The 14,657-nt window shown below is 52.7% G+C and overlaps 1 protein-coding gene across 1 annotated transcript in view; it reads right to left on the bottom strand.

The window, feature by feature from the left end:
• Positions 1-5,183: 5,183 nt before the first annotated feature.
• PAPPA2 (pappalysin 2) overlaps positions 5,184-14,657 on the bottom strand; it is a 93,548-nt gene continuing 84,074 nt past the window's right edge. Inside the window, exons 21-22 of the mRNA XM_042786352.1 lie at positions 7,370-7,468; positions 5,184-5,373 (exon numbers count right to left, since the gene is read on the bottom strand). Of these exons, the coding sequence (XP_042642286.1) occupies positions 5,299-5,373; positions 7,370-7,468 (174 nt within the window). The 3' untranslated portion in view covers positions 5,184-5,298. The remainder of the gene's footprint in view (positions 5,374-7,369; positions 7,469-14,657) is intronic.

Raw genomic sequence — 14,657 nt, 5'->3', positions numbered from 1 at the left:
TTTCAGCACATGCATGAATGACAGGGCAGCGCTGGAGCCCACACACAAGGCACCATGTCCCCATGGCCCTGGTGGCTGCCCCATTTCTTAATGGCTGGCTGTGTGGACTCCTCCATCGTAACAGCTGACAAAGCTTTTCAAATCTAGTTTGTGTTGCTGAAAGAGCCACCACCCTGCTCAACTGTGTGTCTTCATTGTCTTGGGGACGCAGGGGTTGGCATCTCTTGCCTTGAGGCTGGGTGTCTGGCAGAAAGGAGGGGATGGGATGGGAAAACAGCTCTTCAATTGGCTACTGCCACGGACAGCTGCTTTTTATCTTTTAAATGCAAGACATACAACTGGGGTCCTAGTTGCCTGGGGCTGTGGAGTCCCTTAATATGTTGTCTGTTGTGAGAGCAAATCTGGCCTTGGTGGAAGTGCATGATTTAGGAGCTTTGCCCCAGAGAAGACATCTGATGCCACCAGGAGATGATGTCCCTTCTCTGGGAAGAGATGAGAGAGTCCGTGGAAAGACCAGAAGCGGAAAGGCTGGTGCAGAGCAAAGGGAGGCAGGTGGCCATCAGAGATGGCTGGAAGAAGAGTGAGTGGGGTTTAAAGACAGGACAAGGGAAATCAAAGATAACGAAGAGGGAGATGTTAAGGGCATGTTAGAGGTTTTACTTCCATTTTCTCAGCCCATTGCTCCTCTCTAGGGCCCTTAATGCACTCATGTCAGCCCCACAGGAGGAAATTTGGGATTTCATTGCTTTCCATAGCCTTGGTGTTGTCCCTCGGGATCCAGCATCTCCCCCCCCAGTGTCCAATCCACTGCAGGAACTTTTGTTTTTCAGCTCTGTCCAATCTTTCCTTTTGCTCACCTTCTCTGTGACCCACCTTCTCCACCAGTTGTAAGGGAGGTGAGTGGCAAAGGAAAGAGGAATAGGTCCCAGGACATCTTTGGCCTTTTCAAACCCTGTCCTGAGCTGCAAAACAGCAAAGGGGCTCCTTGATGGACCATCTTGCCCCCGTCTGATGGGAGGAGAGGTTTGAAATGTCCCCAAAACTGGCCCACCAGAAACGCACCCCAGATTTTCTTAGCTGTCATTCATGTTTGTTTGCTCTTGGAAACCAGCGCGGCTTTTTTTTTTCAGGGCCATTTTATTTGCTCAGTTGAAACTGTCTTAAAAAAGGAAAAGAAAAAAACCCATAACATGGACACCAAAACACCCAAACAGTGGAAAAGGTAACAGTGGGAAGAAGAAAAACCCTGTAATCCCCCTTCACTAAAGTCTTTTAAAAGTATTATTTCCTCCCAATAAACCACCCTGTGGGACCAAGGAAGCAACCACAGGGCAGACTGGTCCCATTGCACATGTAGCCATCAACTGTGGCCACCACAGGCCACTGTGGCTTAGTGACTCCATACCCAGCACCACAGGAGACCAAGCTGGCTAGGCCGGCCACTGGAAATCAGGAATTACAACAAGGAAAGCCTCTTTAAGGTGAGATGCTGACCCCCAGCCTCCTGTTGTCCCTCCTCGTGCCACTGGCAGGATAGCTTTCCAGCGTGGGGAATGGTGGGACTTTCAAACCTGGCCCAGATGCCTCTGGTCCAGAGGGGATGCTCCGATATGGCCAGGCACACACAGGGCTGTGGCTGCAGCAGGCTCCACGGGATGGGTTGCTTTATCAAATGCTGCAAATCCCCTTTTCCAGACCACCAGAAACACTGATTTGGCTGAGTGGGCAGAGCAGGGAATCTGTGGGCATCTTCAAAGCAAAATCCTAACCCACAGGGGCCCTGTGGATGTCCCCTGCCTTGGTGACACAGGATGTTTGTGGGATTTGGGGAGATGGTTCAGCTGGTGTTTTGGCATCACCTTGCCCTGGTCCTCGTCACACTTTGTACCGGTGGTGCACTGAAGGGAACGGCGATGGGCGCCTTGGGCTCACCACCATCAATGAGGAGGCTGGAGCTGGCTGCAGGGGGACCATGGCAGGGCCACCCACCTTGTGCAGGGCCTTTTGGTGTTTCCCAGTCTGTATGTACAAAGCTTATCTGGTCACTTAAAAAACAAAACAAAACAACTTTTGCAAGCTCTTTAAGCAACATTTTTGATTGTCTTTGGTCTTACCAGGGTGCCACATGGCATGTCTCTGGCTCCAGTGTGAGACACCCTCTGCTCCTTGTCCCCAGGGTGGTGGTGTGTGAACACACACACGCAAGGAAACTCACACATGTTTTCCCTCTCTTTAAGGTAGGTTAATTACAAAAATTGATTGGTAAGGGACCAGTTTGTGGAACAACCAGCAGAAGACCATCTGCAAAAGTGTTCTTGCAGCTGGTGACATAGCAAAAGCTGCCTGGGTGGCAGCCTTGAATGGGAAGAGCATAGGATGTGTGTGTCCCCCAACCCAAAACCCAAAGGAGCTCTCCCACTGGGCTGGGACATTGCTGGGAGAGTCCGTAGTTTGGGGCAGAGGAGGGCATGTGGGAATGAGGGTGCTGGGAGCAGCCAAACCACCTCCCTCACCTAACCCGGCCCCAATTCGGATAAAGCAAGGAGGCAAACACGGTGGAGGATGAGAAGATTATTTATTTTTCATAGATTTTTATAAAAAATAATTATCAAATACAAAAAAAATAAAAATAGCAGCAGCCTCCGTTGTGAATAAAACCCTAAAGGGGACAAAAACCGCTCAGTGTCGCTATAGAAGAACAATATTTCGGCACGTAGAAGCTATCCGTTCATGAGAAGCACAAACGTCTATCAGCCAAGTCAGCGCCTCCAGCCCCTGCCCCGGTTCCCTGTCCACGGGGCACGGTCCCTTCCTTACACCCACTGGTGAGCAGGGACAAGCCATTGCTGTGACCAGGATTTTCATGCCAAAACCATAAAAGGTTTGGCATCTACACACATAGGCATCCAGGTAATGTTGACACCAGGCAGGGAAAGATTTGGCATGGCAAGATGCTGGGATTTGAAATGCTCCCTCTGAGCGTCACCCTCAGCCCACGTCCCCACCATGCCCACAGGCTGGGGGTTGCCGTGCCCCCTGCTCCCGCTGTGCCAGGACCCCTGGATCTCCCCTACCCTGCGCTGGTGGAGCAGGATGGGCTGCCCAAGCTGCACCTCCTGGGGATATTGGGGTTAAAAGACTCTCACAGGGCTTTTTTAATTTGAATTTCCTTGGGTAGTTTGAGGCGGGGGGGTTGATTGAAAAGTGGATCTCTGTCAAAAAATTGCATCTCTCTGCCAAACTGACCGTGCGTTTGGGTGAAAACCCTGGGGTGTTGTCACTTGTACATGATGGGAACAGAAATGTCAGTGTGTCCCTGCTGCAAGAGGAGGTGGGGCCCATCGTTCCCTCCGTATCCCTGCCTAGGCCAGGGCAGGCAGGAGGTGACCTGCTATGGGGGACACTTGGGATCAGGAAACGGCTTGGAGAAGGACAACGCATCTCCTGTCTGGATGCTGGAGGGATGTCCAGGCACCTCTACCCCTAATCCTGTCCTCCAGTAAAACAAAACTTGCCTGACAAAAAAGGGTGGGGGGGAGCTAGTGGAAGCCAAAGGATGCCTTGAAAATCCCCGGTCTCTCCACACCGTGTCACCCTCTCTCCATCGCTCCTGCACCGGACAAGCCCTGGCTTGGAGCCTGGTTCCACAGCACAGGCTGTGCGGGGAGGACACAGCCAGACAGCCGTGGGTCTCCTGGTCCCATCCTGCAGCTGCACCCAGGGACACCGGGGTCTGTGCTCCTATTCCGTGGTCCCTGCTCTGCTCTCTTCTTTCTATTCTTTTTCTCTGCCTCTTTGCCACACAAAACCATCAGCGATAACCCCAGCTGGAGCCTCCTTCCCTACCCGCTGCCTCTGCGGGGCTGGGTCCAGGCTGCCAGGTTGAGCTTCTGGGAATCAGCTATGGGGGGGGCAAAGTTTCTAGCTGGGCTTCTTTGGGGCTAGAAGTGAATCTGAAGATTTTCACTTAGTGCCTACAGGAGCAAGAGGCTGTTGAAAGTCAGTGACTCTATGTCCATCATGATGGGCTCAGCCACAGAGACAGCAATAAGGAAAAGATGATGCTCAAAGTCTCCTGACAGATTGTTTAGGCCCTGTCTTTCCTTACATTACAGGGTCTGGTCTCCTCTGAGAACTGCTGACAACACTCGTGTTTGGAAAGGAGACATGGGGAAAGAAAAGAAGGACCACCTCATCATCCTGCATTCATACAGTTACTCTGGGTTGGCCGCTACATCCCCCATCTAGTTGGGTGTGCGGTGGCCAGGGGGATCGAGGCAGAGAGGGACCATTGCATGTCTTTGCTCCTACTGACCACGCAGCGATCCCCAGGGACACGTAACCCTTCCCAGAGCGCTCTGAAATAAGCGGTGATGGGTGTCTGTGGTGCCCTTCGGGGCAGCAGCGCTCGCCGAACCGGCCGTGCTTGCCGGGGGGGACGCAAGGCCACAGCAGCGTTTCTTCTCAGCTTCAAAACCCTGACCCAGGACCCTAAGCAGAGCAAGGCAAAGCACCGGCAAATCCCAAGGGCAAAACCTGGTGTCTGCAAGATGCCGAGAGCACCGTGAGGTCGCAGTCTCCACGCCACCTGCCTGGGGACCTCTCTCCTGGTGTGGCCTGGGTGTTTGGCTTCTCTCTCTGTCCCGCTTCCAGCTCCCTCTCAGCAAGGAAGGGGAAATCCCCCTCTCCTCCCACCCCGACCTGTGCTTTTCCCAATGGTTTGTACTTCACAGCAGCATGGGTGTGTGACAAAGGATATCCTTTCTCAGCTTCATCAAGAGCAAAGAAAATATAATATATATTTTTATATATATTATATATATGTATATATATATATATATAATTAAGTTTAAATATTTGTAGAGAGATCACAACTACCTCGACCTTGCTAAAAGAAGCCTGTACAGCAGAGAGGGGTGAATAGTGACACAGTCCAGAGCAAAGACAGCCACCCAGACGCCGGACCAGGACAAACGTCCGTGGCAGCGCCCAGGCTCTCGGCGTGGAGCCCAGCCCAGCCCACGGCTGAGGCGGCGCCGGACCCCTTGGCCGAGCCCCTCGAGCGCGCGCGCCGGGCCCCCGTGTCCCGGTGGGGTTCGGGAGGGAGCGGCGATGGGGAGGGCACCGCCACGCATGGCAGCCCGCTGGCTGCTCGGTGGCCTCCCCCCATCCCCTCCGTGGGCAGTGGCCACCCCCCTGCCCGGCTCTCCCTTACGCCTCCTGCACCCCGCCGTTCCCCAGCGGCCCCCGGTGCTCCTCCGGCGCTCGTCTGACCGAGAGAAGCCCTTCGAGGTGCCGCTACTGGTTCTCCTCGGCCGCCGGGTCGCGGCACGTGCATTCGTCCTCGTCACAGTCAGCAGCAAATGGGATCACCTAGGGGGGACCGGAGGGAGGTGTAAGCCTCTGCTTTGAGATCCCCAGCTCCTGTGTCCCTGCAAGCCCTCTCCACCCCGGTACGGACAGACAGATAGGCACTTCGGGCTGTGCCCTGGTGTTGCTGGCCTTGTGGAGACTGCCTGGCTCCACGCTTACTGAGAAATGGGCTCTGATACAAGCTGTCGCCAGCTGAGTTTTATTCTTAGCTTTTTCCTTTTTGTTAACTCGTGTTTCAAGTTTTGCAACCAAGGGTCAGCTTGAGTCCTGTGCCCCAAGTGTCAAACCCTGGGGAGAATTCTCCCCTGGTAAGTATGAGACATTTAGACTAGAGCTAGCAGTGGTGAGGCACCTCTAGATTTCAGCTTTACTCTGGCCCCTGTTAGTAAGCCCTCCTTGTCCGTGTCTGAGCCCACAGACCTGTCCTTCAAGCTACTCCTGGCTCTTCCAGGCTCAGCAAAACATGAAGGTAGCATAGCCTTGTTCTCTGCAACTCTCGAAGGAACTCAACCAAGCTTCCAGCTGCCAAAGTTGGCCTCCACACTACCCAATATAGGAGCCAGGGTAGATGCATACAGTTCTTGGGCATTATGGATTAAGAAAACCCATATAGGCTGGAGGCTGTGTGAGCGGAACGACCTCCAGTGGGGCAGCCAGTGAGTCCATCTACGGACACCCACAAGTCGTGCTGCTTTGAGACATCCCATGCAGGTAGAGAGACTCACTGTACATTGCTTTCTCTACAACAACTGTATGCGACCGAAGCCAGCTTATATCACCTCAACTGGTGGCAGCAGAGCAAGGTGGGAGGGCACCAGCAAAGCATCTGGCTCCTGGCTGACAGTTGCCCAGTCCTGGGCCATGGGAGCTGAGAAAACAGTTTCCTCCAAAGCTTTTATACACACCAGGCTCAGACCCAGGAGTTTTTCTTACTGTGGAAGCACATTTGATTTTTTACAGCCTGGGCCAGTGAGAAGCTGGAGTGTTTCTTTGCTGTTTAAGCCCCACATTCCTGCAGCTGCCTTAACAAAGACATGCTGGAGGACTGGGTTGCAGGAGATCTGGGACCTGTGGCAGATACGAGCTGGGGCTGGGTCTCCTGGGAGCCATGGGACTGAATCCCCCCACCTTCCACTGCGAACCCATCCTTTATTTTGGCCAGAGATCCAGATGTCTCAGACCTCCTGAGAGCCATGCCTTGCTCCAAGATGTCATGATATCGCTGTGGAGGTTTCACTCATCGCTTGGGTGTAAAGCCTTTTCTCTCCTATCTCAACTGGATCTTCCCAGGATTTTATTTTTCCTTTTCTCTGTGTGTGTTTGCGTGATGAAAGGAAAAATGATTCAAGCTCCACAACAAAGATGAGAAGATCCAAATACACATATTTTTGCAGTGAGAAATTATCTCATGCCCTATGATTTGTTTTGCTGTTGGATATGCTTAGGAAGGATGGGCTGTGAGTGCTGGATAGCAAGTTAGGTGGGAGGGGAGGTTGTGATGGGAGACAAAGAATGGTCTGTGCAACCCCAACGCCAAGTTGCTCCTTCCACACTATTCCTCCCTCCTTCACTTCCCAGGAGAACTGGGAGGGAAAGACAGCCCATAGCGGATGCCAATGGATCAGACCAAAAAATCCCCTGAGATTTCTCAATTATATGACAAGGTGACTTCTGACTCACCATGGCTAGCACTACATTCTATGGAAGCCATTTCTTTGGGACTCATTTCCCAAAACGAGAGGGAATCCCGTGAACCTCAGTGGGAGCTGGGCTGAGCTTTCAGTCCCACTGGCCTGAGTCCAAACCCTGCTGTTAATCAGTGGGATGATGTCTATCAGCTTCAGCTGGCTTTGGTTTAAAATCATGGGTTTGTTCTCCGTTCGTGGGAGAATTGCATTGCAGGCTCGGTTCCACAGCCAGCAAAGCCAAAAAGCATGGCTAGCCATCACGGCTTAATCCTAAATCCTGGCCAGTGCCGCAGAAGATGCTCACTTACCTTCCTAGAGGACAGTGTGGAGGAGCAGCAGTCGCCCCCGTCATACTGGCAGTAGGCCCGGTTGTTGATGGTGTCGCACCAGCCGTCTGCTTGGAAGGGCTAGGCAGAGAAACGAGCCTTTGATGAAAAGGTTATTCAAAACCATAAGGTTTCCCCCCAAAGCAGAGATCCCAGGTCCTCAGCAAGGCCCCTGTGCACCCCTGATAAGGGCCAAGGCTCAGTTCCACCATACACAGCGCCCTCTTCAAAGCCAAAGAGCACTGGAAGACTGGGATCCTGGCTGGTGTGTATGGAGGTGTGGGTGCCCAGAGGCCAAGGATCGGGGAATTGTGTCAGGAAATGAGAAAGCAAATCCACATCGCTAGAGAGGACCCCAACCTGATTGCCACAAGCCCCCGTTCCCATATCACTCAGCGCTTCCCCACGGAGTCCATTGCCACCCAACTAGGAGTCAGTTCATCACCCCATCTGCTCATCCACCTCTCGCACCACTCTCACGTCTCTCCACTGTAATCTAGCCCTCTGCACGTTCACAGGCGGGGCAGGGCTCTGTAAGAAGCTGACCCAACTCTTCTCTCCAGCATCCCTCCTCCCACAGGGCTTGGCTCTGAAGTCGAGCTTGGTGTCCTGGCTTGCGCAGCTGCGTGCAGAGAGGTTGTTACGAGGATCGACAGAGCATCTTGCTAGAGAATCAATCTCAGGAAGGCAGGTGCTTCATCTCCCCTGGACTACGAGAAAGGCTCGGCAAGGTCAGGAGTGTCCCAGAAGTACCTGCACTCAAGCCAAGCCAAGCATTGGCAAGGACTTTGCCTTTTCCAAAGGCTCTGACCCTGAGCAACATGTCCCCAAATTCCTCTAGACTCTCCAGTGGAGGCTCTAGCCCTGTCCACAGCACATGGCTCCACCAAACCTTGCCAGGTTGGACTACAGTGCTGCTTATCTGGTGGCCAGCTAGGATAAAAAGAAGGGATTGCCATTAAGCACTAGCTCCCTGCAGACAAAATCCAACTCTGGATTGAGCAGAGAGGGCACCATACTACTGGTAACCAGAAATATTGGCAACGTGGCCATCTTCCTCCTCATTTCTGTTCTTTGTGGCCCAAATCTCACCCTCGGCAAGGAAATTGTATGCTTGAGTGGTGGGGGATTTTTCATTGCCAAAACAATGGTGGCTTCTTTTTGCGTGGCACAGCCCAGTGCCCTTTGCTGCTCTCCTGTGAGTCGCTGTTGGGTCTGCCTGGAGTACTGGGGATTTGCAGAGCCCAGCTTGCCTTGGTGAAGCTCAGATACATGCTCTATCACTAACAAACCTTCCTTACTTTCAGCTCAAACACGGAAACAGAAAGCTGTTGCAGAATAGCTTTACTGTCCAGAAATGTTAAATGGCACAAGAAGCCATTCAGCAATCCATTTTATTGTTGTTTAGCTACATGAGTCATCTGATCAAAGAAAAACAAGCAACTGGGGCTGAGAAGCAGCCAGCTAGGGCTGAGAAACAATGCAGGGTGACTGGTGCAACCAAACAATGTGCATGTGAAGTGCTTGCAATGAACTGTCAGGAACTATCTGCAGCTGAGGTTTATTGATCACAGATACACATCAGCATTGCCAAGCAACAACCAAATGTGCTAACAGAGTGGAGAGGCCATTCATTAGCTGAGTGATTAGTAATGAAATGCTTCTCCCGCTCCAGGCTCTGTGATGGTAGCTACTGGCCCAGCATCCGTGGCCAACCTCCAGGAGGACTGCTGTCATCAGAAAGGGCTCTCGGTGGAAACCTGGCCACCCCTTTGCTCATGGAAGCAGCTGACCCGTTTCACTGGATCGGGTGGCCCCAAACAACAACTGGGTGTCAGAAAATACCTGCACCCGGCCTTTGATGGACACTGGCCCATAATATTCCTAAACTGAATGACAGCCATCTGTAACATGTCACCGCACCACGCTAGCTCTGCTTCCACTGAGCCGAAGCCAACATGTGGGACTGCTGATAATGCCAATAATTCACATGAAGAAGCCATGCCAAAACCAGAGAACCGATGTGGCTTTTTGTCATCATGATTCACAGGAACAGAAATTACCTCAACACAAGCTAATGTCACTTTAGGAAGTAGCAGTGGGGATTATGGCAAACCACCGTGTCTGTCTGTGCTATCAGTGCCACAGTCCCCGGGCCAAATCCAGGCAGCCTCAGAGAGATTGCATTTTCCTGGAAGACCTCATCAGAGAATAAGAAAAGCGCACCTTCCTACTGCTGGGAAATTAAGGCACAGCGGGGTTAGGATTGCTCACTCAAAAACAAGAAGGGTTTTGGTTCCCATCATTGCTGTTGCAAACCATGTCCGGAGGAGACCGGGGTGCAATTTCACCAATGCAACAGGATTAACACTCCTCTTCCATCAAAAAACATCAGTGAGTCTTAAATGGCAGTCATCAGAGAAGGTCTCAGAGCCACGAAGCAGCTTGGAGCCCCGGGAGGGCCAGGGCAGGGATGCTGGGGCTGGCCGGTGCGGGGATGCAGGCAGGGGACCGGCCAGGGCCACTGGCAGGGAAGAGCTCTTCTGGGTGTGATTTGCTTTTGCAGCCTTCCATGCGGTGGAGTTTTTCCTTGAGCTTTGCTCCATATGTCATGACTCACTGGCAAAACAACACCCGCCGCCTCAGTAGTTTCCATACAATTACAGGGAGGTTTGCCCATCCCGGCTGCACAGGTCTGAAACGATTTCCAGATCTTGTGTGCAAGGTGGGGGGAGGACAGAGGCAGGGGCAGGATGGGGAGTGAGAGGCTCTTAGTTTCTCTCTACACCTATTAGGGCTAATTGCCCCCTCCTCTCAACCCGCCGTACCCCACCCTAAACAAATAGAGGCTCCTATGGCAACACTTGTTGGGGAAACTTAACAACTCATGCTCCAAATTACATTGGAAAAACATATGACGGGAAAATAAAAAATGACTAATTGGACTCAAGGATCAAGGGAGCCAGGCGCAGGGTTCGGGGACTGCTGGCCCTGCTCCTCGCCCAGTGCCTGGAGAAGACAGTGACTCCCGTTGCTTCGCCTTGTCAAGAATCTCCAGCTAGTTTCAACTCTGCAAGCAGAAAGAGCAAAGTAAGGTGCTCCTGGGTCACCCTTGAGGGCACAGGCACCCATCAGTCTCATTTTGGTCTTGCAAGAGTGGACACAGGCAATGCAATGTGCTAAGAGCAGGTGATGTGAGAGGGGAAAACCCATACAGACCGTGTTCAGCCTGTGCTTGAGCCGTGTGACTCTACAGAAAGCAATGCCAGAGGTGGGAGAAAGGAGGTTTGCCCATGTTGGTGACCTGCAGAAACACCAACAATGTTTGAAGATGCTGGCAGGAAAAAAAAAAAAAAAATGTCAATGCCCAACCGTGCCATGCAAAGGCAACGGATGTGATCCAAGGAGACAGCCAGCTGGGTTTCAGTTGCCGGAATACGCATCCTCCAGCGAGTGGGGGAAAAGGGCTGGTTGAAACAGCTCATATAAACTGGGAAAAAATGAATAAGGTAATTGCTGCAACCGCTCCATGCCACGTTAAGTGATAGGGAGCTGCTCGGCTAGGCGGCGTGCCGCCGAGGCAGCCAGGGAACCAGGCTGCGTCAGCAAATCTCCCCGCTTGCACCATCCATCTTCCTTGTTTATTCAGACAGGAGCTTCAGTGGGGCATGTGTTAGCACGTGGAGGTGAAGCATCTGGCACCGCCGGACCCAAGCCCTCTGCTGACGGCATAAAAATAGTAACTGTGAATCAAGTGCTTGGCAATTTAAATAGGCTAAAAAAACACACGGTCTCAAAGCTGGGAATAGGCACAAATGAAAAGAGAAAAAAATAAAGAAAAAAAAAAAAAAAGAAGAGAAGAATAAGTATTGCAGGCAAAGGAGGGATGTAAGAAAGGACTGGCTAGATCCCTCTGTATCCCAAGCAGCAGCATCTCAGAGGGCTTGGCGGTGCGGTTTCTCTCGAGGTTGCTGGGAGATGCCGTGCAGGGAGCAGTGTCTGCGCAGTGTTTTTCCACCGTCCCTGCAGAGTCCCCGGGGCCAGGGCCAAGCTGGCTGGCTTCCTCCCCGGGGCTGGCGTCCTGCCTGGCGGGGAGCCCCCGGTGCCATCAAGGGAGGCGGGCAGGGTCCAGATGCTTTTCTTCAAATCCACCTTATTTGTAGGTTGATTCACTGTGAAAGAGCGTGAAAGGGTGTGACAGAGTGAAGGAAAGATGGAGCATGAACACTAAATCACAGATGCCATCGGTATCGTACATATTTTGGTGCTGCATCATGGGCGCTTGATGAACATTATTTCCGAGGAATGCAGGTTTTGCTCTGGTTGAGCAGACCTGAAGGCCCAATACCTTGCTTTTGGCAATGACCTGTTCCAGATGCTTTGGAGGAAGGTGGAAAAAAAGAAAAAAACATTCAGCGTGCACCTGGCCAGTTGTGTAACCGAAGAGCTGAAAGGCTCTTCTGCACTGCTGCTGGGATGGAAAGCGCTTGCAATTTCAATCTGTCCATAGCTAGAGAAAGCCCAGATCCCAGTTTCAGAGGATCAAGTCCAGGCTTAATAAGCAAAAAGTTTCCGCCCAGACTTCAAGAGGCTGTGCAAGTCCTGGGCTTTGTGACCGTGCTGTTCCCATACAAGGAGGGTGAGTAGTTTGCTTTTACGCTGTTTCTAAGTCAGCATGGACTTTGCTGTCCTTGCATTCTTCCCTTTGGGCATCAGTATTTTGGGCGTTGACCTTGGACCCTCTGTATGCTGAGATGGCCGCGCGTGACTCTGCAGCTGAGGAGGTGCAGGTGTCTTCATCCTTCTCAGCTGTAGCTTTCAAAGCAGCCTCAGAGGAACAGGGGAACCATCGTTTTGGCAGAGGAGACAGACCTCGAAAAGCTGCTGTGCTGTCAGACCCACGCCCGGTACATCAGCTTCACCGCTGTTAACTCTGCTTTTGTAATGGATGAGTCATTAGTGATGAAAAGAGCGGTTGGAGGAGACAGGAGGGAGATGGCCGGGCAGGGACAGGGCTGGGAGATAAACCTCTGCCAGGGAAACGTCTCCCTTCACTGTGCACATGGTCTCCCAAAAGCCACCGCCTGGCAAGGTCTTCAAGAGCAAGCCCCCCAAAGCAACAGCACGTGCTCAGCACCAGAAGCAAGGAAGCAGCAGTAGCCAGGGCCAGGCTCTCACCTAGCACAGCTGGAAGCCCCCGCCCATTTCACAGCAAAGGGATGGGTGTTGGGTTTGCACGGCAAGGTTTTGGTAGCAGGGGGGGCTACAGGGGGGGCTTTTGTGAAAAGCTGCTAGAAGCTTCCTCCGTGTCCGACAGAGCCAATGCCGAGCCCATCAGTGACGGTGGCAGCGCCTCTGGGATAACGTACTTAAAAAGGGGGAAAAAACCTGCACAACAGCAGCAGCAGCTGGAGAGAGGAATGAGAATATGTGAGAGAAACAATCCTGGAGACACTAAGGTCGGGGAAGTGGGAGGGGGAGGAGATGCTCCAGGCGCTGGAGCAGAGATTCCCCTGCAGCCCGTGGTGGAGACCATGGAGTGGCAGGCTGTGCCCTGCACCCAGGGAGGCCCACAGGGGAGCAGATCTCCACCTGCAGCCCATGGGGGACCCCACGCTGGAGCAGGGGGATGCCCGAAGGAGGCTGTGACCTCCTGGGAAGCCTGTGCTTGGAGCAGGATCCTGGCAGGACCTGTGGTCCCATGGGGGACTGCACGCTGGAGCAGTCTGTTCCTGAAGGACTGCACCCCGTGGGAGGGACACACGCTGGAGCAGTTTGTGAAGAACCCTGGCCTGTGGGAAGGATTCATGCTGGAGAAGTTCATGGAGAACTGTCTCCTGTGGGAGGGATGCCATGCTGGAGCAAGGGAAGAGAGTGAGTAGTCCTCCCCTTGGGGAGGAAGGAGAGCAGAAACAAGGGGTGACGAACTGACTGCAACCCTCATCCCCTGTCCCCCTGGCAGGGGAGGAGGTAGAGAAATCAGGAATAAAGTTAAGCCCGGGAAGAAGTGAGGGATAGGGAGAAAGTGTTTTAAGATTTGATTATATTTCTCATTATCCCACTCTGATTTGAGTGGTAATAAATTAAATTAATTTTTTCCCCCAAGTTGAATCCATTTTGTCCTTGATGGCAACTGATGAGTGAAGTCCCCATCCCTATCTTAACCCGCGAGCTTTTCACTATATTTTCTCTCCCCTGGCCAGCTGAGAAGGGGGAGTGACAGAGAAGCTTTGGCGGGCACCCAGTGTCCAGCCAGGGTCAACCCACCACAGGACGTCAGCCCAAACCAGCGTTTACAGAGCCACGGGATGTGTACGTTGAGCTGCCCCTGGGCTGCAGCATCAGCTGCCTAAGACACGGCAAGAGAAGCAGCATCCCAGTTGAAAGCTGCTGCATGTGGCAGGGATGCACGGGAGAAGGAAAGCACGAGGAGCCTGCAGCAGCCCTTGACCAGGGATAGGCAGAGGGCAGCTTCTCCCTGCCAGATGCCCTTCCTTCTTTTCCACCTCAACCACTAGCCAAGATATTTCAGAAAGTTCTGGGAGGAGTTGAAAGGTACCCAAAGCCTTGTTAAAAGGCTGGTTCACTTAAAGCCCCTATGCAACCCCCACCCCAGCTTAGGTCCCTGGAAATTTCCCCTCCCATCCCTGTCCACATCCCTCCAATATTACTCCAAACCACCGATTCCCTGTGGGAAACTCAGGCCAGTGTCAGTCCCTTCAGCCACAGACGTGGCAGGAGCTAGTTAAAGCGATGCTGTAGCACAGTGTCCCCAGGACACATCCCTTTCCTTGCACACACACACACTCACGCTGGTGAGGCAGAGAGCCCGGCCATTCTTGGCTCTCCCTGCTTGCCCAGGGAAGTTGACTGGGAATGCAGACTGTGGGAGGAAATGACAATGTTCATTGTTTGGATTAAATATTTTTCTTGGCCCTCTCTCTGTTGCAGTGTGTCTTTTATTTTATCCTTTTTTTTTTCCTCCCCCCCTCGACACCCCAAGCACATTCACTTTCCCTCTCTCCTTCCTGAGGCTCTCCGGCACGCAAGGAGGAAATCAGCTCTGAAAAACACAGAGAGGGACAGAGAGGGAACAGGGCTGACTTCTGCTCAAAAAGCTTTTTGGGATGCCTTACTGCCTTGGGCCACTCTGAGCAGCAAGCTCACTCTACCTGGCCCATTGCAGCGAAGCAGGCAGGGTGAGCACTTGCTCAGGGGAAGAGAGCTTTAGAAATTTGGCTAGAGACACCTGGTACCAAGTGACCTGAAG

The sequence above is a fragment of the Tyto alba genome, unplaced genomic scaffold, assembly GCF_018691265.1.
Source record: "Tyto alba isolate M040663 unplaced genomic scaffold, T.alba_DEE_v4.0 Super-Scaffold_1000006, whole genome shotgun sequence".
NCBI classification, from domain to species: domain Eukaryota; kingdom Metazoa; phylum Chordata; class Aves; order Strigiformes; family Tytonidae; genus Tyto; species Tyto alba.
This window is presented reverse-complemented; position numbering and strand designations above follow the sequence as displayed.